The 27,042-nt window shown below is 46.7% G+C and overlaps 1 protein-coding gene across 9 annotated transcripts in view; it reads right to left on the bottom strand.

Annotated features, from left to right (window-relative positions):
- Positions 1-27,042, bottom strand: part of RAPGEF1 (Rap guanine nucleotide exchange factor 1) — an 88,958-nt gene that overhangs the window by 6,404 nt on the left and 55,512 nt on the right. For 4 of the 9 annotated variants that reach the window (XM_054848490.1, XM_054848491.1, XM_054848488.1 and 1 more), the window contains 11 exons: positions 24,336-24,538; positions 21,689-21,847; positions 12,018-12,302; positions 10,543-10,635; positions 8,808-8,896; positions 7,353-7,464; positions 5,643-5,718; positions 2,387-2,471; positions 933-1,025; positions 377-562; positions 143-227 (listed from right to left, as the gene is read on the bottom strand). In XM_054848490.1, the coding sequence (XP_054704465.1) occupies positions 143-227; positions 377-562; positions 933-1,025; positions 2,387-2,471; positions 5,643-5,718; positions 7,353-7,464; positions 8,808-8,896; positions 10,543-10,635; positions 12,018-12,302; positions 21,689-21,847; positions 24,336-24,538 (1,466 nt within the window). The remainder of the gene's footprint in view (positions 1-142; positions 228-376; positions 563-932; positions 1,026-2,386; positions 2,472-5,642; positions 5,719-7,352; positions 7,465-8,807; positions 8,897-10,542; positions 10,636-12,017; positions 12,303-21,688; positions 21,848-24,335; positions 24,539-27,042) is intronic. The other 5 variants (XM_054848489.1, XM_054848494.1, XM_054848493.1 and 2 more) reach the window with 5 other exon arrangements.

Here is a 27,042-nt window from a genome sequence, read left to right as displayed (position 1 = left end):
TCACAGCCTTTTGCTGACACAAGTTCAGCTGTCTCCTACATCCCAGCAGGCGTGCTCGGAGAGCTGGCAGGGAATACCAGAGATTGCAGAGGGTACACGTTCAAATCCTTCCCACTGCCCCTGCCCATCCTCAGCTCTGTACCTCAATTTTATAGAAGAGTTCGGCATCTAGGAGGGTCAGCTGCTCGGCTATTTCATGACTGTGGAAATCATGCAGGGTCCCTGGCCTGTGGGAAACAAGGATGAAGTATAAAGGTTTAGAAAATGTGACCCGTTTTCTTCTCTTATATTTTGGATTGAGAAAACTCGTGTCCACAAGAAAGGGATGCTTTGTCTCTCAAAGGACCAAGATATGGTTATGTGCATCTTCCCTCACCTGGCTGCCACCCCACGGGCTGCAAGAGGTTTAATGGAATTGGCGTAGCTCAGCATTTTCTTCTGATCCACTTTATCAAGGATATTCTTGCGTAACACTCTGGCAAGACTCAGCTCCCCATTGCAGACCAGTCGGAAGACCAGGTCCATCAGCAGCTTGAGAATTTCCTCCGTCAACTCCACTAAGCTGAGAGAAAGATGGAACACCCAGGGAAGACATCAGAGCTACGACTCTGAGCTAGAGTTTGGATCTGTACCGAGTCTTGTCGCTCTTTCCCACAAGCAGAACCGAGTGACTGAAATTCCTCCCCTTCCCAGTTCTTCCTTTCTTACAGATTCCCCTTTTACTAGTTATTTTAAAATCAGTGACAGAGCTAGGACACACTGAGAACCTGCTGAACAAGAGGGTTCAGCACTAGAGGTGTCTCACTGGTCAGAGTAGGGGATTTCAGCTGTCATCGTAGATGAGGATTAAACAACACATCTGCATAACTGCCAGACCTCTGCATTGTTACTGACCCCACATCTCCCACCCCAGAATGAAGAAGGCAACTCACCACAGCTCATCCACCACTCTCACCAGCACGAAGAATGTGTTCTTACTCACTCGCTTCTTAAACGTGTCTGGGAAGTGGCAAAACTTCTCATATGTTGGTTGAAAATTAAAGAATCAACTTAATGTGGTCAGACCAGTATCAGTGCAATTAGCAGCTGCCTTGAGGAACATCAGAATAGTGTACTGCTCTGGACTGAAACTGGTGTTCAATTTCCAGGAGATAAGGGACACCGATATGGCTCTAATTAACACAGTATTAAGCAGCCACCAGCTGCAGGTAGCAGGGGTGTGAGGAGGTACTTAGACCTCGCAGAACTGATGTGAGAAGAGCAGGTGTACCCTGAAACTGTTTTCTCTAAGGTGGAATTTAATGAGCAGCACTCCTCTACTGTGATCTCCCCCGCTGGTCTGTGACATCTGGTCTCAACAGATCTCAGATGTCACCTCTACCTTCCTCACTGCCCAATTTGCTGCAAGGAGAACAGTGGCAGGGGAGACAGCACAGGTTGAAAAAGCTCTGCCAGGCGGACAAAGGCAAAGAGAAAAAGGTTATCAGCAAGTCAAGTATTGACAAGGGCCTGCAGGAACGCCCCAGCTGGTATTTTCACTGACAACCACTCTGCAGTGAGATTTGTTGTGTCCTTGGACGCGCTCATGCCAGCAGGAGCAAAGGGAGCAGTGGCTCTGCTGCAGATGGCAGTGATGAGCTGCGACACAGGACAGGGTGACGTCAGGCTCCTTTGGACGTGTGTGTACACGACCAAAGTCCATGAGGTCTTTGCACTGCCTGAACCGAGACATTGACCCACTCAGCTGATGGGGAAGAGAGCCACAGGAACAGAGCCAAGGGGAAGGAACTGCAGGCAGGGTGCTCAACAAGGAGCCTTCTCCACGCTCTGCCAGAAATGCTAACGCTCACCCTGCCACGTAGGGGCCCTCGCCTTGTTAGCAGTTACAAGCTCAGTTCAGAACTGGGAGGTTAAGAGGACATTATGTGCTGTGTTGCATTTCTTGTAGTAAGAGGGAGAATAGGTCTTGACCATCTAGTCATCTCTAGTATTAAACTACATCTGACTAAGCAGGTAATCCCCACAGCCCCTCCGGAGGGCAGAAGGCAGCAAGATCCCCATTCTACAAACAACATGTCCCAAAAAAATGACCAGTTCCCCAGTGATGTACAGAAAATCTGAACTGCTCTTCTCCCCAGCCAGGGCTCGCAGCAGACTACTCTCAGGTCCAGTACTCCACTCTGCCTGGACCTGCCCAGCAGTATTTCCCATTTGCAGGGTGCAGAGGTGAAGGAAGTCCTGCTTGGGACACCTTCAGGGCAAGCACATTACTGACCACGTTGACAAACAGGCTTTTGACCAAACAACTTGTCACTGACTCCCTCCACGACAACTGCTCAGCTCTGATTGATGGCAGGGGTGAACTGCCACTCGTGCAAAAGGATATCTGTACTGCAGCTTCTTGATGAGCTCTTCAGGGGTAATAAATGTCCTGTACGTAGTCAGAAAGGCTTCACAGTACAGCACCAGATCTGCAGAGAAAGACAACAAAGACTCAGTCAATGCTGCTTTCAGAAAAAGGAAGCTTCTTGTAAGGTTGAATCCAGTCTTACAGGAAGAGGACACGGACACATTTTGACACAAACGGACTGTACGGAAATGTTGTGCTGTTGTTTCTTACCAGCAGATGGACCCTACGGCACAAGAGTCAAACTACAGTCAAACTGCCCTGTCCCCGCTGGCCTGGCTCCCATTTGCAGCACTCAGGCTTATGTGACCACCAAAAGGGTCAGCAAAAAACACCTGTTTGTGGGACAGGAGCTTTCAATATTGGGTCAAAGAAAAATGTGGTTTAGACCTTGGGGATACTTTAAAAAAGAAGATCTGATGGTGAAAGGTGGGTGTCTGTTCTCTGCCTTTACTGCCCAGGCAGCACAGAGCCCTGCAGAAAGACACGGTCACTCTTCTCCAGGGAAGAGTGACCGATCAGGAACACACGTGTTTTGACATGATGATATGGTGCTGCAGACACTCTGCCCTTGCTATGTTCCAGGAAATCTGCCCCAGGACAGTGTAAATGTAAGATTATTTTCAGCCAAAAGGAAAATAAATTGCACTGCATAAAACTGATGCTACCAGGACCATAACCGTGCCACAACAAAGACGCTGACACAGTGCGTGTAGTCAACTCCTGTTTATTAATCTGCAGGAGCAGGTGCTACAGGCCCCAGAACTGCAAAGGCTTTGGCCATCGTCATGGGCACAAAGGAGGGAATTTGAAAAAGCAGGAACTGCAAATGGGAGAGAAGATTTCAGGTCAAGACTGCAGAACACTCGCAGTCCCAGGCAAGGCTTGGTCACTGTGGACAGCAGCAGTCAAAGCGGAAACTTATTAGCCCCAGTATAAAACCACACAGCACTGCAGGCAGCACGTGCAGTGGGATGGCACACTGCAACTGCTGGCAGAGCCTCGTTAGCACAGACGGGGAGAAAAAGCTTCTGCCGTGCCTGCCGAGGCTGGGCTCTACCTGTAAAGCTTGTTTCAGCCAGGACAGGGCTCACCCCATACCCATGGGCTGTAACATCCATCCACTGCATGTGGAGGGTGGGAAAGAGCAGGGCACGGTGTGATGGTTGTGCCTCTCTGCCTGCGGTGTTTCTCTGGGCAGGAGCCTCACAGAGATGCCGCTTCCTCCTGCTCTTAGATCAGAGATCGCTGCTGCCTTTTGGTTAAAGACAGACATAAGCTCTAAAGCCAGAGGCTGGGTGGTCACGTCAGGGGTGAGTCCCCAGCCTCATCCAGCTGTAATTCTGCGCTCACAGCAAGTGCATGTGGCTGTGAGCACTTAACTAACCATGGATTTTATTCCTAAAGACCACAAGTCTCTCTTTATCCCTTATTCCACACTTAGCTCTTTTAGAAAACTCAAATGGATAAGAAGCATCATGCAACAGGGCGTGGAGTTACATTTATTCTGGGTTCCCATCTGCCCAAAAGGCAATGTGAGGTAATACAGCTGGTCTGCTCTGGCACTCAAAGCTGCCAAGAAATTCATCTTTAAAGGAAAGCCTCTTAACCATACCCCTCTGTGTCGTTTGGCTGATTGATTTACAAGCCCTGAATTCTTCTCATTGTAAGCTTAATTCATTAACCCTCTCAGTCACCCAAACACTGGGTTAGCATAGCACAAATTCCTCTCTGCTCCATTCAGCTCAGCGGCTTGGCAGAGCCTGAGGCTAAGCTCTGCGACTATTCTGAGACAGCCTCCCTCCACCCAGCCACCCTCCCTGTCCATGCCACTGTGCATTTAAAATCCTGCTCTAGTTTTTCCTAGTCTTGAGAGGTTCTCCACAGCTTTCACCTCAATGCTCACCGCGTCTTCAGAGCTCCCCATTCATGAACTGGAGGTTTAGCACACACCCCTTTACCAAGTAGCTGTCTTTCAACACGAACAGTAGGGAAGTTCTTCCAGTGTGATGCTTGTTCCGGAGAACAGCAGGGAGTAAATCAGAGCTTCTCCATTCCAGTTTTTTTATAAGGGGTATTTCCACCATCTCATTTAGACTATTTGTTTAAAATACACATATCTAGCCTTGGAGCAATCACTTGCTGCCTCCTCCTCTCTAATATGTTCCTCACTTTGGTCCTTTCTGCCTGGACTCGATGCCCGATGTAAACAGGGAAACATAGCTGTCAGGGGAAGGATTTTCTTGCTAGCTGAATGGTGCTGGTAAGTAATTACAAACACCTTATGCTACAGTAAAAACCCTGCCATTTAAAAATGCACAGGAAAGATATTTCCCCTCTGACTATCCAACCTCTAAAATATGAGTGCCGAGTGGTTCAGTGGGTTAGTGCATTTTGCCTTGCGTCCCAGGAGAGAAGACCAATTTTGGTTAAGGCTATCAGCACAAACGTGTTTGGCAGGTTCAAAAATCACTCTTCGGAGACATGGCAAAGGCTGTCTTTGCCACAGGTCTTGGAAGGAAGCTCCTTCATGTGGGTGGCGACTGGGTTAGGAGAGATAAAGTGGGATTTTAACAAATCTATAGCTAAGGGTGGCTAATTCCCCTTTTCCTCCCCCATGTCTCCTTTCTTGTACTGTGGATTCCCTCCCTGAACTGGTCTCGGTGGCTACCAGCATGCAAGCGGTACACAACGGGACTAAGTGACTCGGTAAGTTGAAAACAAGAAGTGTCAGCAAGACCAGCACCTGAACAGCTTGCCCGATGCCCACGGGTACTGAGTTAGACCAAACCAACGTCCCTCCTCTCCCACTTTGACGCAACAGTCACTCCAGCAGCTCCTACATCACCACTGCCCTGAAGTTCAAAGGGCAGGGACTACCTCTGAAAACAGGACCGGGCACACTGCGCTTCCAGTGGGTGACCTCAGCAGGCATGGAGACACCCACGCCACTGCTGTGCCTCGCTTTCCAGATCTGGGGAAGGGCTATGAAGAGTTAATACCATCCCTGCTGCTAAATGGAACGAACAGGCGCTTATCCAGCTTACCTCCGTTTCACCAAAGATAAGCACAATCCCCCCCGCAAGTCAGAGGATCACGGATCAGTCCTCTCCACCCTGGCCCAGCTGCCTGCAGTCACGCTGTGACTGCACACGCTACAGAGATGCAGAAGACAAGCAGCAAAAGGCCACGCCAGATCACGCTCCTCAGCTCTGTTTTTGCGCATCCACTGTACCTTTCCTGTCGGTCTCTGTTGCGTGCACTAACAAAATGTCTCCGGATCCACCACGAACATCTGGCCCATCATCTCCCTGCAATGGGAACAGAAACACATGAGGCATGGCCCAAGCTCCCTTTGGCCTGGTTTACCATCTCTGGGGTTCAAACTCAGCAACAACTGGCAGAGTACGCAATGTTCCTGGCACTGCTCACAGCGCAAGCTGGGACATGGTCTTCAGTGCTGGGCTAATCCTGGAATTTGAATAAAGCATTTTGTGTCCCAGATGAGGATCTGGGCTGATCCTCACTCGGGGTCTCTGACTCCTTAAGGGCAGGCTGTGAAGCTCAGTGAAAGGTGAACCTTCTACCCACAGAAGAATGAACAGAAGTGTCCCAGACTCCCAAACGCTCCCAGAAGACCACTAACAGAGCACTAACACTGTGTGAACTGTCTCAAAGTGCGGGATCATGTACCACAGCGGCTGTGGGTGAGAGGTCATGCCTTCAACTCGCACGTTCCTGGAACATCAAAACCTAGCAAGTTAATTCCCTAACCTGGAACTATGTGGCTAGAGGTCACCTGAAGCGATCCAATAAGCAGCAGCAGCAGACAGCCCTGCTAACTGCTTGACCCCTGCCTCACCACTCTCTAAGAACATTTTTCTTCTAGCTATTGCAATTCACAACTAAAAATATGCAAAACTGATCTATCAGCCAGCCAGCGGTTCCCACGCTGCAGGAAACAGCTCACAGTGGCAGTTCTATACCGTTTCAAACACGTAGAGCGTAAAGAAAAGAAAGAAAAAAAGAAGTTAAGGGTTGACACAGATATGCTAGTCCCAAATGTTCAGAAATCACTGATTTTTAATTGTTTTTTTAAAGGAATGATTCCTGCAGAGGAGACTGGAGTCATGTCTGCCTTCCCTTAGCAATGTCGTTGTCATTTCAATATGCAAAACACTGAAAAAAACATGGATTACAGCCATGAGCAGCTATATCTAAGATGTGAATTTTTCAGGTGACCCTCTGGCAAGACTCAGAAAATACTACTTAAAGAATGAGTAATAGCTTCTCACTCTCTCCTGCGCATCTTGGCTGACCAAAAAACACTCCTAAAGTGCTAGTAAATGATATGTTCTCTCCGTTTTTCAGACTAGCCCCCTGACAGTCTGAAAGCTTCAAAAGCCTGCATATTCCCTCAGGCTGCACGTCAAAGACAGCTTGGTTCAAGAGTGCAGTGAGCAAAGCTGTCTGGGAGTGCACCCAAGGCTAGAAACAAAGCCATTGCTCAAGTACAGAAACAGTTGCTTTGGCTGCTCTTCCACATCAGTAATATAAGATCCTGCATGGGAAATTTGCTAAACCTGCCTTCAGATGGAATGGCCAACACCATAAACGCACACATGGATTTACTGTGCTCAAGCTCTCAGGTGCTTTATTTCAGACTGCAGCGGGCTGAAGAGGTGGGAAGGAGCGGGCTGGGAAAAGGACACAAGATGAGCTAGTTTTTAGAGAGACATCTCGCATTTTGTAAAACCCTTCTTCATTGCTGATGCTCCCTGCCTGTACCCAGCATCTCATACTTTCACAATAGCCTGTACACATAAAGCTGCATATCGCTTCCACTGCAACCTAGTTTTTCCTGTCAAATAAAAGTTGATGCCTTGCTTGTGCACACAGAGAATCAGATTTCAAGAGTATGAAAGCAAACCCTGAATGCACCTACCTCTTGCTTCAGTGTTAACCTAGACATAATTTCACTGTGGTCGATAAGGGACAGCTCATCTACTTCTTCCTCCAACTGTGACGATTCCAAAGCATCTGGTGACTGCTGCTGCCTGTAAAAAAAAAAAAAAAAAAAAAAAGGCAAATACCCATTGGTGTCATTGCCCATCCCGGAGAAGAGACGCTGGGTCCACCAGAGCTCTCAGTATACAAACCTTCATTAAATGACAGTAAGTACACAGGCAGTCTGGAGGTAAATCTTTTGCAAACAAGCCCAAATGTCTAGCTCTAATTCTGTTGCTTTGTGCATCTCTTGAAAAAGAGAAAGAAGAACCTTTAGGACCTTAACACTTGTCTGCTTGCCTTTCGGGCAGACAGGATTTTACTATGTCCTATGTAAGTACATGCTTCCATGTCTTCTTAATCCACCAAATTTTTAGTGCACACAAATCTAAGCTCTTCTTCGAATGTATAGAGACTGAGCATGCTCTACACATATATATCTTAGTCAGCTCATGACCCATCATGCTGCTACACGGGGAGATGACAGGCTCTCTTTCTGCAGGAAGACAGAGCAGAAAGCTCTGACCACTTCTTTGGTGTACATCGACAACTCTAGTATTCCTGCCCCCAAAGGCTGGTACTCTTGTGCCCAGACACATGCTCTCTGTGACTGTATTCCTAAAAAAAAATAAAAAGTACACACGTTCTTTGTAGCTTTCCCCAGGCACAGGCCAAAATCCCGTGCACCAGTCAGTACTTTCAGCAGACAGTGAGCTCTGCAGAGCACTCGTGCATTGTCTCCTTCACTGCAGGGATTAAAACCCTCAAACCAACTGCAGGAAAATGGGGGAGGGAAGTTGACTGTCAACACACGAAACAATGCTGTTCTCTATTTTTGCTTTAGAAATGCAATTGAAGAGCAATCTCAAGCAGCAGGGAAGCACTCACTCCACTCCTCCTGAAGCCCATCTGTTACAGCCTGCACCTCTTCATTTACATAGACAAATGATAGCTAAGAGCATTAGAAGGGATATAAAGCCTCCTGCTTCGGGGCCTCAGCCAGCCTAGCAGGGTTAAGAAGAAATTCCCCTCTGGAAGACTATTCCCCGGCAGCGAAACAGACTTTTTTTGCACGTTTCCCTGGAAGCAGGAGGGAGCAGCCAGTGTCAATGACAGGACTGCCAATTAGATGGACTTGGGATGGCTAACACAGGCTGTGTTAACCCTTGCAGGCTTGCTGAATTAAGTCAGGATCCTCCACGTTCAGCAGGATCCCGCTGCTCACCGGTTGTGCAAAAAATGTGGGCTTAAAATTTAGAGAACGTGGGGAAGGTGGAGGCCAGAAGAGGCAGCCCCAAGGATGGCTTAGTAGAGGGCAGGGCTAACAGGACATCGGTGGGACTCTGTACCCTTCGAGGCTGGGAAGCAGGAGGACCATGGGAATCAGGCTCACCTTTCAGCACCGTCTTTGCCTTCCTTCCCCATGGCACTGCTGTTCAAAGTGGAGTCTTTGGAGTGGCCATCTTTGACGGAGGGAGATTCCTGCAAAGAGAAAGAAGTTTTTCATTATCACATGGGGTCCTACGCCACAGCTAGCCTTGCATTTACAGTGTGACTGCCTCTAAGTGGCCCTTTACTGTAAATTCCTACAGAGCGGTTAAAGATTGATGCAAGTTAATGCCAAATGCCAGGAAAACAGAGAAGTTAATTAGACAGGAAATTTGGGACTATCTCTGGAGACTAGTGTAATTAGTACTGTTTGCTTTTGACATTGTGAAATGATGCTGAAAGTTACAACACAAGTCAGCTGCTGTCTTGGATTTTAACCCTCTCACGACTTTTTTTTCCTCTCCAGCCCTTACTGTTGAAATACACTTGTCTTCTGCTTCAATCAGAAGAGACACAGCCAGCTCTAAGCTCTCCAGTTTCAGTTCCCTTCCTGCTCTCAGCCTCCAAAACATCAGCCTGTCTCGGGGTGGATGCACGCTGCCGTTCCTACCTTCTCTCTCTCCCATCCGAAGAAGTTACACAATGATGCATGTTTCCACTCACAATTCACGGCTGTGGAAATGAGGCTAATGCAAAAAAGCAGTATCATCTGAACTCGCGGCATGGAACAGCAGGTAGACAGCTCAAAGCAAAGATACGGTATTTTAAATTAGCCATTTATTAAGGAGACAAATAGCCATGAACGGCAAATGGGAATATTAATCCAACAGTCTTGGAGTTCAGAATTATTTGACATCATGCAGAGTGAAACTTGGAAATTCAATCTACTGAACAGACAGGACTGAAGCCACCTACACGCTATCCATTTGGCCTGGAAAACACACTGGTGAGCTTAGATTTCTTGGTGTCTGCAGAATTTTTCCAGACTGTATCTGTAAAGCCCTTAGCTTCAAAGCTGAGAACCGGCTTGCAGCTGTCCGAAAGGATGGCCCTGCCTAGATGTGTCTCCTGAAGGGAAGCAACGGGAGCTCTATCTCTTGGCATATTTAACACCAGCGTGGATAAAGGTCTCAGAGACATCCTGTAGGAGATGTGCCTTCCAAGATGAGGACAGGCAAAAAAGATTGCCACAGACCGCTGTTTCCTATGATCCAACAGGAAGATGGTACCTCCCTGCAATGGAAAACACCCTGTCTCCTCTAGGAAATATCTAAGATACGAGGCTTGAGTAAAGGAAGAAACAGCGTGCCATTACAATGCTAAATCAGTCACTTGCTTTGTATCCAAACGGTGAAGGGAAGAAAAAAAAAAAATTAGAGCACAAGGCTTTCTGCATTAAAATAGGGAAGCCAAAGCAGTCACAAGAACAGACACAGCCCCAGGACAGCACTGGTCAGGGTGCAGCTTTCTGGAAGGGAACCTCACGCAAGCAGCTCCAAACAGATAGCGAAGCACAAACGAAACAGCACAGCAGGAAAAGCCGTCCCTACCTCCTGCCGGGGCTCACCACGACCCCGAAAGCACCGCCTGCTCTCCACCCAGACCGGGAGACCACCCAAGCCTGCAAGCCAGGATGGGCAAGCAGAGGGACCGCCAGCCAGGGAGCCGGGGCAGCAGGACGGACACAGGAGCTCCACGGTGTGCAGAAGGGGCCGGTGCCAAGCGCCTCAGCCCCGGTGTGAACTCAGCATGCACCAGGCAGCCCCTTCCCGGTGTCCGGCCCTCTCCGGGTTACTTACTCCTTCAGAGCGAGGGAGTTCCCCGTTGCTCTGGCCAGAGGAATACAGATTGACGTATTCACCCTCACCAGCCTCCTCACTGGCGTTTTCACTCTAAGGGAGACAGGATGAAAGGAAATACGTGATGGTGCTCTCCACCAGCACTTAATGTTGGTGAGAGAACGTGCCCGTGGGCTGGGAGAAGTGCTCTTGGCAGCTGCTGTCACCTAACTGGGAGCCCTTCCTCCAGCTCAGTGGCCAACACTGGCCACCGAGGCTGTACCTTCCTGGGGGTAATTATTTTCCGTTTCCCGAGGACTATCCCAAGGGCCCTGAGGTGCAGCAGGACAGCAGCAGGCACTGCTTTGCAAGAGCTGCCATGGACTCCACGCGAGGCTGCGAAGGTGCAATATGCACATGCGGATTTCAAGGTTATGGAAGCTGAGCATTCAGAGCTCGACACACAAGTGCCTGTCCTACCTGTGGCGCAGTCCTGCCGCTAAATGCAACTGGCCCCGCAGCCCAGAGGGTATCAAATGCATCTCCCGAACTATGCTACAAGCACAGACTAGAGCCACCACGCCAGGCTAAACCAAACTCAAAGACTTCTGGGCTGTAACAAGGACCAACGCGAGGAAGATGCAACAGCAAGGTCAGGTCCAACGTGTGAAAACCTGATCATTTACTCTGCAGTCAGGGTCCCTCTTCCAAACTCTGTGAAGAGGCAGCACTAGCGTGCACTGTGCTGACAGCTCTAATCCCATCAACTCTAGGCTTTGCAGCAAGCAAAAGAGGAACTGTCTTGAAAAGGAGGTGTTTAAACAGGTAACTGTAATGCACAAAACTGCCAAATGATCTGCACAACTGATCTGGGACCTCACGCTAGTAGTGCCGTATCAGTGTGGCAACAGCATTAGTCTTCACCAACATGTGATGCTTTGCACCAACGTGCACTGCCACTAAACGCACAGCTAGGGCTGCTACTGAGTGGAAAGAGCAGGAGCCTGAAGAGAACAACAGGTTTATGCACAGGAGAGAGAGAGCTGGACTGCACCCACCGCTCCTCGGGCTCACCAGTGACTTAGGAGGGAGCAGGGCAGCAATTACCAAACCCTGCCGCGGCAGCAACTGCAGGATGCGAACCACCGTTAGGGGCCTCTGTTTAGAAACAACCAACCTCACACAACACTCCTTAACCTTCCTTAGCTTTGTATTACAATTGCAGGAAGCTACAGCAACTTCTCCTCTCCCCTTCACCAGCATTTGACATTTTATGCTTCCGACACATGTGCTCACATTTTTCTCAAACCTGCTGAGGTTGTTCATTTTTTCTAGCCACCATTTTTATACGAAATTACCTCTCTGCGATTCACACGCATGTTTGGAAACCAGACTAAATCACATTTAGCATGTATTAATACAAGAGACATTTTCTTTTACAAAACAAATAAACCCAGCCTTGCGTTAAGGTGCATTATCTCTTTGGATAGTCTCACCGAAGGCGTCTGGAGAGAATCAGTGAAAGAGGTTTCAGAAGGCAGGCAGACAGGAGCATTCCCGTTAAAGCTGCTCTCCTGAGAAGAGGAGTTTGGCACATCCACAGTGCTGGGTGACAGGCTGGCTGCGGCGGGCACCGCTAGGTCAGAGCTCTGAGATGGATGGACGGGCAGAAAAGGTGGGGTGGAGCAGGAGGAGGAGGAGGTAGAAGAGAGGAAAGGAGGTATGGAGACTTGGTTGTGAGGCACAAAGTCCTGGGAGTAGGACCTAAACACAGATTTGTACTACAGGATGCAGAGACGTACAACACAAAACCAAGGAAGATGGGGAAAGGAAAGAGACAGACAAGAGAAAAAGTGATTAGATCAGCAGTAGTGTAGCAGTGACAGCACAAGGCATTTCTAACACAGGCACCTCTCTGTCGAGAGGCCAACCAAACAGAGGCAGCACTATTTTACCATCCACATGCTAAAGCATCAATTGCTAGTTTTTGCACGGAGAGGCACGTTCTTGCACAAACAGCAGCTGGGCTGCTCACCTCCGAGAGGGAAAGTGGGCACCAGGGTGTTTACCTGGAGGTATCCAGCCTTTGCTGGGCAGGGAGAAAGCCTGGATACCTCGGCACTGTTAACGACAAAGTGCAGCCTGAAAATCCCTTGAGTGGATGAAAGGATGCGAAGGCATACAGAAACCACGACTGTGAGCATGCTGGAAATATCTAGATAGAGAGAAGTACTCCAAGTGCTTATTGCTTTTCTGGGATTTTCCACAGGATCCAAATTTAAGATGCCGCGTGCTCCGGCCCTGTAATTTAACAGCTACTGTGTCAAGTCTGTTCCAGAACACACAGCTCCCAGGGAGGAGTGGCTGGATACTGTCTTCAAATTTACACTGAAGGATAAAGGAGATTACACTGCTACTCCTTCCCATTTGAGAAACATAGGGAGCAAAAATGGTAATTGCCCTCAGGAGCAATGAATTCCTTATCAAACCGATCCTTTAATGCAGTGCCTTGAAGAGTCAGCTGAAGAGATGAAAAGAGATCATCTGCGTAAAGCTTTACTTCGCTATCTCTCCTAATCATCAGATTACTGTTCAGATAATATTAAACAGGGTGCAGTGGGAATATATTGTGCCAAGAAAAACAAGAGGAACCCTCTGTCTTTTAATATCTGGTGCTAGTCAGATTTGCCATCAGGGTAAGTCCGAAACAAAGCTGACACCCACCAAAAAAAGAAAAAAGACAATGCTAAACCTGCTGCAGAGGAGTTTATTTTAAAACCTGTAGAGCTCAACCACTAGCGAGATCTGTGTCGTAGTCAAGTGGACCAAAGGAAGAATCACATCATCCAAAAATACCCACGCTGAAATGAAGCTGTGGCGGTTGCTCGTTTGAGCGATCTGCTGCAGAAGGATGGTGCATTACAGAGCTCTCAAGAAGCAAAGACACAACTTGCTCAAACCAGGCTGAAAAGCGACACCGCTGTGATGTAAAGAGGAGAAGGGAAAACAAAAGCATGAATCGGAGAATTCAGGCTACATTTTCTCAGGAGAGTTGAGCGGGTGATAAAAAGAAAAGCTTAGTCTGTCACCTGAGCCATGGCGGCAGCATCCAGTTCAGCAGCGTTGGGGTTTTTTCCTACCTAGGAAAGATGTGAGCTTAAAAATCTAAACTGAAAACAACCTCGGGACAGAAACCTGGGCAAAAAAGCTTTTCCACTACAAAGGAAAGGAAAAGTAAAGGTCAGTGGATAGACTTTACCTTCCAACACCTTAATCCTTGAGTGGTTGCCCTCCACCATGCGTGGTATCTGGCAGTGCTCTGGGTGTATTCTTGGGGCCCAAAACATATTGCAGGCCATAATACAGACGAGCAGAGGGAGATGCTTTGGAAAGAGAGCTTAAAAGACTACTGAAAAATAATTAAAATGCAAATCCCTACCACATGCCTGTGGCTAAAAGGAGACTGGCTCTAGGACGGGCTCCTCTCTCTTCCTGCCGGTTTCTTTCCGGATGAGCGGCCCTGGCTCCAGGGTCCCTGTCAGCTTTTGGGGCTGCCTCAGTAACAATGACAAGTCTAATCTCTGTATTTACTTTCTGCCTGGATAAATGCTCTACATTTATTCATTTTCACTTGCATGGCACAAAACACTAAATCCCTCGTAAGACACCAGGCTCATGACATCATCTTAGCTCAGCAGATTCATTATGCCTGCCCCGTCTCCCTGGTATTTCACGATCTCGCCAAAGCTAATATGCCAACTATCGCCCCAAGTCCCAGGTTAGACCCCAAAAAAGAACAGGAGCAAAGCAAATGGAGAACCACTGCTGCAGCCGCTCTCGAGAAGGCACTCAACAAATGGCTGTCCCAATAACAAGATCCTCTGCTCCAGTAAAGGAAATAATTTGCTCAAACAGGACTTACATGCCAGCTCCCCCAGAGCTGGGCTTCCTGTGCCCACATGAGACAAGCGGCATATGCTGTTCTTCACTCTGTAGTTGATGGACACCTTCCACTGAGGAGTCCCAAGGGTTTTTGTCTCTGACCTGCTGAACTCAAAGAAAAAGCCAGGCTTTTGCAAAGCAGCAGCGAAGCTCATGCAAGGCAGGAGTGAAAGGAAATTACTGTCCTCAATCAAGTCACTCCGAGACAGGCAGCACCCTGTGAAGCTCTCACGCTGTGTGACGGTGCTGGCAGGGTTAGTTCAGGCCAAACGCTGGCCGGGAGGCTCGGCAGCTGAGACGCTGACCGGTACGCTGCCTGCAGGCTGAGCCAGCAGCTTGGGGAGATGAGTTACTGCTTCTGGGGCAGGAAAATTTGCACAGCTTCTGCCTTGCATAGTTTCAGAGACATTAATCCCCAATTCAAAGGCAATCTGGACCTAAATATAACATAACATTGCATAAATTTTAAGAGTTTGACTGCAGATACGTTACTACTGACAATCACTATACATTCACCTCTTCTCGGCCTCATCAATACACCTTTCAAAACAGTATCTTGGCATGAGATGTGTTGAAAACGCCAGTTTAAGGCTCAGGTACCCAGGAAAATGCATTAATCTTCATTATGTGATCCGCAAACAATCATTTAACGATGCAGACATGCTCTCAGCATGCTGTTAACAAAGAGAACAGTGCAGAGAAGCCTTTGGTGTGCTGGCATTAATTAGCCAGCCTGCTCTCAACTTCCAGTCTTCTTGTAAAGCTGCATCTTGTAGAAAGCGAGCCAGGGAGCCCCCTCCTTCCTCCAGAGCCTGCAAGCAGCTCTGGAATTCCAGCTATGCAGCGGTGCTGGGACAAGAGCCAAGAACGAAGCATACTTTTAAAGGGGAAAAAAAACCACCCTGCGGAGGAGATGATGTCCATATGGCACCCATTCCTGCTGCTCCCCACTCCGACCCAGCCCAGCCCAGCAGCTGCAGCAGGAATTCTGGCAATGGCTTCCACGGGGTTTGGGTGTTGTACATCTCTCAGAAGCCCTGTCATCCTTTAAAAGACATACTTTTTTTGGGAGAGGACAGTCCATTCAACAGAACAGTCACAAGCAAACTAGTTCTTCTCTAGTCCTCCCCCCATGAAATCACAGGCAACAGTTTATCTGTTAAAACAATGCTTGTTTTAATCTGCTGCTTAGAGGTTTCTTGCAGGGTCAGTAAGGCCTTGGTTATGGCTGTACTGACACAACCTCCTACTCCATGGCTTTAAGTACTCCAAAATAATCCCTGGGAAAGCTAGAAAGCAGGGTGCAACTGGATCCTTTGAGAAAGGATGCTTTCCTCTATCCAAACTCTGCTTATGCTGCCAGGCTCCCACCACGGGACCAGAAGATGGTCTCCCAGCACGAGTGATCCTGACCTATGACAGCAAATGGCCAACACAGGGAGACGAGAGACCCCTCTCCTCTCACCAGTAAAGTGGATTTTAAAAAAAGCCCTACCTGCCACTTGGGAAGTAGTTCCACAAAGCACGATTTGAGCTTGGAGCAATCTTGTATCCTGTGAAGAGCAGGAAGCTAACGTGCCCAGACCTGAATGTTTACCACACACCATGACACACAGAGGTCTTCCAGAGATTAAATCTTTCAACATTTTCAATTTGCTGCCTTTGATTTTTGCAACGGTCAATACTTCAGCACAGTTTTCCATCATTAGCAGCAGTGTTACAGCATGTCCCAAAGGTCAATAACATTACAGCCGTTTATTTGGATTAGATGGCAGGAGATAAGCACTCTCATAGAAAACTTATTTCAAGAGTGATGCTTCTCTACAGTCACTAGGCATGGCTGACCACAAGTAAGAGGGAGACAGAGTGTTTATATGCAGGGAGTCACTGGTTGCGAGTTACAGCAGTCTCCATCCTAAATTCAAAGCTGAATTCAATTATATGGCTGACAGAGCATCTGCAGCATCAGCAGACAGTCTTTACCTTTTAAGCACAGCCTTCTCAGTTACCCTATGGACTTCTTCTGCCAAATTAATCTGCAATCCTGCCAGACACTCCCAGATCAGATAGAGCATCAGACTTCCAAAACATGAAGCTATCAGAAAAAAGGATCAATCCTTTAGATCTCCTCTGCTAATGCTATTAAAAGAGCAATGTGGGCAACGTGCCAGAACTGGATGCCCAAATTCTAACAGTAGAGAACTATGTTCACAACATACTGGGTGTTGCACAAAGCCGCTACACCCTAAGAATACAATTGCGTAGACAACTACTGGAAAAGACATCCTATCTCATGACACAATGCTGGGCTTCCAGGTACTTTTGCTAATGAGGAAGGAAACACTCCTACAATGAATGGCTGGAAACACAAGCTGCCAACAGAATGGCTTCAAGCACTGCCACAGGAAAGGCAGCAACTCCTTGTGCTTGAATGTTTCCCAGCAAAGCCTCTGATGTGGCTGCACAGCTGACCTCCCTGTTTTTAAGTAGTGGTTAGCATAGCAGATGGATGGATGGGGCTTGCTGTTCCCTTGGGAAAGGGTCTCCTGGCTTCTGCACAAGAAAACACAAAATCCAAACTTCTCCTTAAGTGGGAAGGATTCTTGTACATCTTTGCAACAAAACAAATAAGGGGGCAGGGGGAAGAAAACATTTGTAAGGTTTATTAACCATGCTATCATGCAACTCTCTCTTGAAACTATCAGGAGAATTTGATCTGATCACACCTGAACTGTCAACTCTTGTTTAGCTCGTAGACAATACCACCGTATCTAGCAAGCAGATCTTTAAAAGGCAGAGCCTGGAGACAAAGACAAGACTCCTAAAAAGTCAGTCACACAAAAATTGTGGTGCATGTGGCCTATGAAGTCAATAGGGAACTGTTTGGAGAGACCTACACAGAGACCCGTAGCGTTCCAACTGCAAGGAAAATGCATAAACCACCGGAGGAAGGGGTTTTCAGAAGCAGGATTCAGCGATGCCAGCATGCAACAGCACTATTAATATCACCATCCAGACCTGCCACAGGCAGTGGAAACGAACACAAATGCAGAAGGAATTCTAAACAGGAAAGGCAAAACAATAACTAGAACTCAGCAGCTAGTTAAATGGATGCAAATCTTTTTATCCCTCTTCTGTCTACTCCAAATTAAGGAAGCAAAACCTGCTTAGGACAGAAACGAACTAACACACTATGACTTCCCGGTTTTAGTTCGATCGAGGCTCCCACCATTGGACCACCACATGAATCAAACCAGCTCCGTCTGTGCTTGGGCCAGAGCTGCGCTGTGTGCTGCAGACTGGAACCGAGCTACACCAACAGGGGCGAGGTGGGGAAAACATGCGAAGCACATGTCTGCATTGTGCGCGTCTTTAAACACTTATCTGACCCTCCTTTTCCTGAACATACGTTGGCACATGCACAAGAAAGAAAAACAGTTGCTGTGAATCTTCTGTGCGCTTGCTCAATTTGCTCAGGAACGGTGGGAACAAGTGAGAACAGAAGCGCTGAATTGGAGCTTTCATAAGGAAATCACTTGCGCCTTCTGCTGGAATCCCACAGCCAATTTGGTTTCTGGAAAATTACTGGAAATGTTTCTTAATTAGAAAGAAAACATAAGAAAAATCATTATTTTGAGAAAGGCAAGTTATTTCTTCATAGTGGAGGATGCAGCCAAATTTCCACTAATGGCATGTAGATGCCTCAGAGAAACAACTGCGTTCCTTGTTTCAGTGAGGAAAACGTTCCTAGCTGTAACCGAATGCAAGACTTTTTTGCAGTCCTTGGTGGAAAATACGTGGATGGACAGCAGCATAGCTTCTCACTGGAGTGATTTCCTCTGTCAGTGCAAAGTTCCCCAGCTGCTGGGAAGTAATGAGGTTTGATTCCTGCTGGTCAGATCCCTGCCCACCCACTTCCAGGCAAACAGCACAGGGAGTTAACAAACCAAAGGACAGTATCTCTGTCTTCACAAGAAGAAGGAGGAGGGAGGTCATCAGCTAGAGAAAAACTACTGCCAACAATTACCAAGGAGACTGCTTTCTTATTGCATACCTCCTTTCCTACCATCTAGAAACAGAAAGTCTTTTCAAAAGAGATGGGAATCCCTGAAATGGCTCTTGACGGTACGATCCAGTTGTCCCATGGATGTGGGATTTAATGGCTTCGCTGTGCATGGAATGGGGAGTATGACGCTGTAGTTCCTTATAACATCACCCACACTACAAACACGACCCTTGCTGGCACAGAGGCCAGACGCGAATCAGACTCGGTAAAAAACAAGCTCAACTTGCCAAGCCTATGAGGTTTGATCCAGTTGCTCAAGATCTGCCTCTATCCAGTAAAAGCTATTACCTCTGACACAATTTCCTGCAAAGAAGGGAAAAGCACGATTAGCGGGTTGACAGAGCAGCGGTGGCTGCTGGACTGCAGCAGTGTCTGCAGCGCTGATCAGAAAGAAAAAAGTCAGGGTTCTAGAAAAGAAATTCATACATTAAAAATTCGAAGAGTAAAGATGCTCTGAACAACTTTGCCTCTTTTTTGCTTCAAAACACTGTCTGAAAACAGTCTTTTTAAGCCCCTTAAATCGGTAGTAAGGTGCTAGTCCTTCACCTGGAGCACAGAGCTAACGGGCTAATGTGCAAAACAAGGTGTCGGCTTTGCTTTCCTGCTCTCTGCATGTGACAGATGGGTCCAGGGCCAGCTCTTCCCTCTGAGATTGACTCCTGCTGTCCACCATCCCAGGCCAGTCTCCAGGGAAGGAAAAAAAGCACAGGGCACTTTCTAGAAATTGGCTACGCTTGGCAAACCTGCGATGCATTGCTCACACTCGGTCAATGACCAGCCATTTCGTTTATCAGCTCTGACTTCCTGGTATTGATTGAAGGAGGTTTTTGCTTCCTGGATGGAATGGATAACGATTAATGTAGGAGACATATCATTTGAAGAGATTTGATAATCACCACTGATATGTAGGTGCACAGGAGGCCAACTCCACAGTTGGCTGGTATGCGAAGGGTGTGCTCTTCTAGCATTAACTCCCATGCTGGGGCTGGTGGAAAGCTACTGCTTATTTTTTAGCAGGTTTATTGCTCACTTGAGTGGCCTTTCTTTGGTGAGAGAGTTAAAAATGAAGACATGAGAATAAGAGGAGCAGAGCGATGTGTTTAAAGCGTTACTGGTGCAGCTTGGGGCATCCCTAGCGTGAAACCGCACGGTCTTTCCAGCCAGTGCTCGGGAGCAGATTGCAAGAGGGGCTCTGGTCCGTCTTAGTGCTGAAATGCAGGGTGTCACTCTGGGAACGATCCAGACCTTGACAGCTGGTTCACCTCTCTGTCTTATTAGGGATAGGGAACATGGGATAAACCTTGGTTATGGTATTACATGGGTCAGCTATGATGCACGTAAGGACGTTGGTATTTTGCAGCTCGGAGACAAAGAGATGCTGTCATAGTGAAAAAATCTCATTTTTGCCTGTGAAATAACAGACCAGCTAGAGTCGTGAGCAACTATGAGATTATCATAATTTAAAGGCATTAATGGAAAAAAATCACCATTTTTAATTCAGCTTATTTCCTTTGTGCATTTGACAGTGTACTGACTAATTGTTCTCATTGTTCCTCATGCTCCAGCCATTTATTTTCCCTCCACCAAATCCTTGCAAAAATGAGTAAGGATTTTTTCATGAAGTTTTAACATTTTGTAAAATAATATCTTCAGAGTAATGTAGTCCAAAGCAAGATGAGAACAGGTCAGAACAATTAAGTAGGTAGTAACCATTTAATCCAACCAGGACACTTTTTTAAATGAAAGTGCCCACATATTTTTAGAACATTATACTATCATATTTATAGCCTCTCAATTAAAACAAAAATAGTGAAGTGCTTTTACTCAGTCTTACAGTTCTGCGTTTTGCTTGCAAGGATCACTATCAAACAAGAGCCATACGACTCAGAACTTCTGCATTACTTCAAATTTTAAAACTGTTTACCACAAATTTATGCAAGCACTAACCTTTCCACACCTCAGCCTTTTCATCTGTGCAGCAAAACTATGATAACTGCACTCTTATACAAGTGGAAGTCAAAAGCTTTAATTCATTGCTTGTGAAGTAGTGCTACTTGTAAAGTACTTGAATACTTTCTTCTTCTTCAGACCCATGATTATCACTAATTTTTAGAGAATGAGTAAGTGTTGAAATGGGAAGATAGCGGTGGCACAGTGGGAGGATACCATTTTCAAATATTTAATATTAAACTAATTGAACACTTCTGAATTTTCTCAAGACTTGTCTGAGAATTTCTTCTCCAGAAGAAGTCTAATTTACTAAACATCCAGGTCACTGTTAAAAAATAGCCTGTTCTCAGTTGTCATTGCACGGCAATCAGAGCATAACCACATAGTTTTACATGCAAACGAGCCCCATACTGATGAGCTGTTGGAATCCCATGGTTAGATTTGATTTCATTACATTAACACTTGGTTATTACTACCATTTAATTTAAGCAGCTGATCACAGATTTAAGCAGTGCTCTAAGATTATTCTTATTTTGATTTCAATCATTCTCAGCCCCTCCTGCTGTTCTCTCTTCAGACCGTTCACAAGTGCTGTAGGAGAGAAAACCCTGCTCATTCGTCAGCAAATCATACAAGCCTACTGAGCTTGTTTGGGACCACGGAGACATCAAGGGAAGCAGACAAGCAAATATGAGATGAAAGATCTGGCAGAAGCCATTTTCTAGAAAAAAAAAATTAAGGAGCTGCAGCCACTGTTTCATACGTTTGACTAAATCCATGTATTTCGGGGACAGCATCTTGTTATTTCTCCAAAGGCCAGACTCACACGGCAGCCTTTAATCGACTCATCCACATCGCTGACATTATGCAACGGAACAAAAAGATTTTGCAGCTCCAGCGTGCAGCCTGGGGAACACGTAGGTCAACGGAGTGTGCCTGGGCACACAGGCCGGCTCTCCTTCGTCAGTCCTCGCCACAAATGTCAGCACCGATGTGTGTATGAAGTAATGAAAGCTGCACCTCCCCTGTGCTTCATTTAGTAGGATTGACACGCAGTTTTTCTCACCTGGCTGATTAATACATGAGTTCAAAAGCCCCCAAAAGAACCTTCACCTTTACCTGCAACTGAGAGCGTAAGCACCAAATTTGCACACAAGCATTTCACCGACACAAATATGCACACATGTTAAAGTGCGGAGAGCAACTCACCGAATGCACAGGAAAGGAGCTGTGCCGGTTGAGAAAGGAGTTAGAGACTGACATAGTGAGGCCCTGAGTGGCACCGCTGTCCTCGGGGGTGAAGGGCACTTTAGTTTGCTGGACACAGTAGGAGACAGAAGAGAAAGAAGAGGCAGCATAGGAGGCCTGCTGAAGAGGGGGAAGAAAGCAAGAGACAGAAGACACAAAGAAAGAGAGCACAGAAAAGGCTATGAATAAAGGGTAAGAAATGCTAACTGTAAAACAATGCATATAATGGCTTGCTAAACAAACAGCTATTCATACAGTTCATCAGAGTCAGACACACCAATATGCCTTTCTTCAGCTCAAGAGGCATGACAAAAATCACAGTTCAAATCTTCTTTGTTGCACAAATCCCTTAAAAATAACCTCCCGCCTCCCCCTTCCAGTCACCCCCACGGGCAGCTGTGCCGGGAAAGGCAAGCTGGTCCTTGCTGCCCTTTTTTCCCCATAGCATGGGGGGCAGATGCCCAAAGGAAAAACTGGCTCTTGCTTCTGGCTGTTAAGCAGCCGACCCTTGCAGACTACTGTTTTTTGTGGCAACCTGCAGACTGGAAACTTGGTCTCTCCAGTGTGATCCATGGGCCCTCACTGGTACTGCTGAGATACCGGATAACAGGGATGTCCAGCCATTTTTCAGTCCAATCCAAAATTATATATCATTTGCACAAGAGGGAGATAGTACACTGTAAGTAACAAATACTATTAAGGAATTTCTCCTGAATTCCACTATAGTAAGGAGCCTGAGGGAGGCTAAGATATATCTAGGCTTTCTCAGCTCTGACTTGTTGAATATAACATACAATGTTTCATAAATAAGATCTGAAGCTCACAGGAACGGACTTCCTAATTAGTATTTTATAGAGAAGTCCATCCAGCAAAACTTGCCTGCTGCTAGAGCAGCTGATGTCCATGTGATTTGTTGTTTCAGAAACTCTCAGGGCAGCAGGAGCAGAAGAACAAGAGTCTGGTGGCTTTTACAACGATTATTGAATGAGCCATCCTCTGCTTGCACCACTTTCCCAATAGAGATGAAGGTAAGGGTGGGAGGCTGCACTCAAAGAAACCTTTGCTTCAGGGGAACTGCAAGCAACACCTTGATGGTATCAGCTTGCAAGACTACAAGAATGCCTAGCAGGCAAACCAGTCACAACTTGGCTGCCCAGATAACAATTGAAGGGCGGCAAAAAGATGCTTTGCTTCAGCTGATAAATTCAGAAAAGGAGCAGAATTTCCCTTCTGCACAATGGCTACAGTAATTCTGTGCTTTACACACCCTCTCTCACGACCGTCCAGACTAAGTCGCCGCTGGAAACTATCACTAGAATGTAGCCACCTCTAGGAGGAGGCAGCAGGGCAAGGACTACAAGGTACAAGTGACAGCGCAAGGGTCACGCTGACAAGGGGACCATCAGACTCTGCCTGATCCTTCAGAGAAAAGTCCTGTACACTCTTCAGTGTTCCTGCAGAGCAGATGGGACACGGGCATTTAAGGCCTCATCCCCACAAAGCAATAATGCATGATACTCAGTTTAGCTCAGCTGGAAATGTTACTTTATCTTTTGAGGACTCCTACCTGCATCACAGGAATGCAGTTATGCAAATCCCAAAATTAGAGTTCTCCATTGCTTTTCCCATTTGATTACAAAGTAACACCCTGGGACAGTCAAACTTTAGCATAGATAACATGAAGAATTACTGCAACAGTCGCCCTCATGATGGTAAGACCATGGCTCTGTTCCCACGTTTCCTCCTGTTTTGTTAAAGCCATAGCCAATTTAAGTTAACTACATGACCACAAAAGATGTTTTTTCTTTTTTTTTTTTTTTTAAATAGAGCAAATCAGATAATTAATATGAACAAACCCCCTAAGACTGGAGTTAAAGAGAAAATAAATGAAGACCCTTAAAAAGAAACAGGACAAAAATCTCAGCTCCACTGAGGCTGGAAACAAAACTGCTGCTGCCATCGCTGAGGCCAGGATTTCATTCCCCACATGGAAAATGGCACCCACTGTACTGTTAAACTCCCCACCCAACACACACGCACATGTGGATGTGTCTTTTTGTGCTGGGAGGGTCAGCAGAACACTGCAAAACAGGTAAAATCCTGGGTCACACAAGGGGACTACTGTGGAGAAAACATGGACAAGTTAAATAATGACTAAACCAAAGTTCTGTGGCTCTGGCCCAGGCTGAGCCATAAAAGCAGTTATTATGTTTAAATGGTTATTATTAGTGGCATCCTTGACAACAGTTTCAAAACAGCATTGGGAACAACAGTGCAGCAATCTCTTGAAAATCGTGTTGCCCAGCGTGTCAAAATCTTCAAAGCAGTTGTCATTACGCAAGCCTGCAGTCTGGCACAGATTCAGCCATGCCATGTGGAAGACTAACGTTTCATTTTTAGGGCATTTTAGGACTTTCAGCGCTTATGGGGAACAGTCTGAACATGGGGTACCTAAAAACACGTTAACAAGATGACAAGGAGCATGACGTGGTACCACCACCCAGACGCCCTCCCACCACCGCAGCCTGTCAGAAACAGCAGCAGCAAGAACAGAGCTGTTCCTGGGAGGCTGGTGTGCCCTGCCCAGGGCACCGCAGATGTCACTCACCAGCTGCCGCTGTTTCGGTGGCAGAGCAGGAGGCGGTGCCAGATCTTGAGAGGGGTCTAAGCTGATAAAGGAGTCATTGAAGCCATAGACTTCCATGAGGTGCTTGTTCTTCTGCTGGTAGATGTGCTCGTTCTGAGGGGTCTGGTAGAACACGGACGGCTGTGGCTCTGAGTAGTCTTCCACAAACTGCATATATGCCGTCACTGGGGAAAAAAAAAAAAAAATAAGGTCACATCACTCACATCACTGCTCCTGGTCCGCATGGTGCAGCTGCAACAAGCAAGCAGGGTACTTAGTCTCGAAATAAAATAAGAGTAAGGCCATGCCACTGTCAGTCGGGCTTCGCTGCAGGCTGGGAGCAGCAAAGCATCCACACTGTGTTCACAGGTAGCTCACGCAGTCAGTTGCCATCCACCTTGCAGGAAAGGATCTGATCATCCTGTCCTGCAAGCCAGCACACAACAAATACTCACAGGCCACAAACACATCTGACAACAGTTTAAGGAACCAGTGAGGTCTCTGAACAGCTACCTGAGAAGTCTGATTCACTGACTCTCAGCCCAAATCCCTTCCTCATGGCAATTTTGAGAATATTCCTCAACAGCTAATGCCCAACATCACCAACAAAACAGAGTAACTTCAGCCTGCTTTCTAGGAGGCACAAATAATTTTATACAAAGGTACAACCTTGACAATAAATCTATAATAATTCTTGTGCCTATAAGAAGTCTCATATCAGTAGTCAGCAAGATTTCTAGAATGAGGAGGGTTACAGCCTTTCTCCATTATAGCAAGCTAATAAAACTGTTATCAGAAAACACCCACCTGTGAGACGAGGTGTACCTCTCCCTCAGCTATTTATATGTCACTGCCAATGCTGGCACAAGAGACTTATCTTTTAAAAGTGCCACCGACTGCGCCTTCCCACCCTCTTTGCTCCCATCCTTTTTTAAAGCATCTTACCATCTCCAATTTTTGAACCCAACTGATTCCAAAGCTTTTCTGAGATGTGGTTCAATAGAAATATTAAATGGGATCAAATCTCATTTAAAGGACATTTCCATCTGTACAATGTCCTTCCAAAATCTATGAAAAAACCCACGCAGGTCTGCCTATGCAGCTCTGACAGAGGATTAGTTACTGCTGCAGTATTTGAGTGTTGGAGGGGGAGAATGACACCCAGTGTCACAGAAAGACTACAAAAACCCCAGAATTATTAAGGATCAGAAGTGTACTTAATAAATGTAAAATAAAGAACTCTCATCTATATACCCGAGAACAGGAGCAACAGATGTATTTAAGTATCATAGAAAGGACTAACCAAGGCCTTTTTGTAAATATGCTGTCATGCACAAGATACTCTGTGATCATTCTTCCCTTCTTCCTGATAAACAAGCAGTTTTCAGATTTTGTAAATCTGGTCATTAGGTGGCAATTATTCAGCTTCGGCTGGCATTTCAGTTGCACAACTGAAATGAATGGATGACTTCAGTGGAAGCTATAAATACAACAACCACAATGCGGTATTTGCGCATCGTGAAGCCGGTTCCTACGCTCGCTGCAAGGCAAAGCCCTCTGTTCACCTGCCAATGCAGATCTACAGGTCAGCCGATTTCAAACAGGATGCAGCCGTGTGAATGTGTTGGCAGGAAGGACTCGCTTTGCACCTGTCTTTTGCACCTTTTTTCAGATTTCCTCTAATATTTTAAACTCCATTTAGAAATGGAGCTTAACACAGCTGCCCCCTCCCACAGAATTATATCCCTCCTCCAAAAAACAGAATAAAGAAAAAAAAAAAAGAAAAAAAGATCGTGGCAATTGGAGCACAGGAAACCTCAGCTGATGGATTTCAATCCCGACCGGTAACACCTGCTGTCCCCATCCTGTGACCCCACACGGTCCTGCCAGTGGACAACCTGTTCGTGTCCCGCTGTACTGCCAGCTCCTGCACAGCTCTGCCGAGGCTGCTGAAATTCTGACCTCCAACACCCCCTGCCACCCAAGCCTTGCTCCTCTTCCTCCCCCAGTGCTTAACATCCAGACCTGAAGACAACACTCCGGATCGATAGCTGTGAGTTCCTGGGTTCAGATGTCTGTTTGACAGCACCACTTGGGAAGTGTTGGTGAAAAGGGTATCACGTTAGACACTTGCGTAAAATTAAATTACTGTAACTCAAGGTAGTAAGCCTGAATGCTGTTGAGAGCCTTAACTCAATCTGCAAGGGAATAATGAAGAGCTCTTTTATCTCTGCTCTTTATGAGGCTAATGCATCCCATCATCATGGCAGCTCCCCTGCCTTGCTTGTTACAACTAGTCCAGGGCAGGTGAGCATGTCTCTGCTTCTACTTTGTCTTCTCTGTTTTGAGGTGAAATGAAAAACAGTTGAGATGGTGAAATACAAACTTGGCTCAGGAGCAGAGACTGCAGAGTGTAAATTAAAATGGGCATCATTAAAATGCTGCCACTCTTGAACAGGAGACTAAGGGAGCAGGACCACTCCTGAGATTGCTGTTTGCAAAGGGTCTTCTCTCCCCCCTCTTTGCTGTGGTTTTTAACAAGGCAGAAATTTAAAAAGCAGATGGGAAATTACATCACCAGCTCAGATCAGGCTGCACGCCCTGCAGCGATTCTGTACAGAGGGAGGAACGGGGGCTGCAACCTCCATGGTGAGCAGCTGGGGTGGAGTAACACAGTCTCAAGGCAGCA

Source organism: Grus americana, chromosome 20 (genome assembly GCF_028858705.1).
Source record: "Grus americana isolate bGruAme1 chromosome 20, bGruAme1.mat, whole genome shotgun sequence".
Taxonomy (NCBI): Eukaryota; Metazoa; Chordata; class Aves; order Gruiformes; family Gruidae; genus Grus; species Grus americana.
This window is presented reverse-complemented; position numbering and strand designations above follow the sequence as displayed.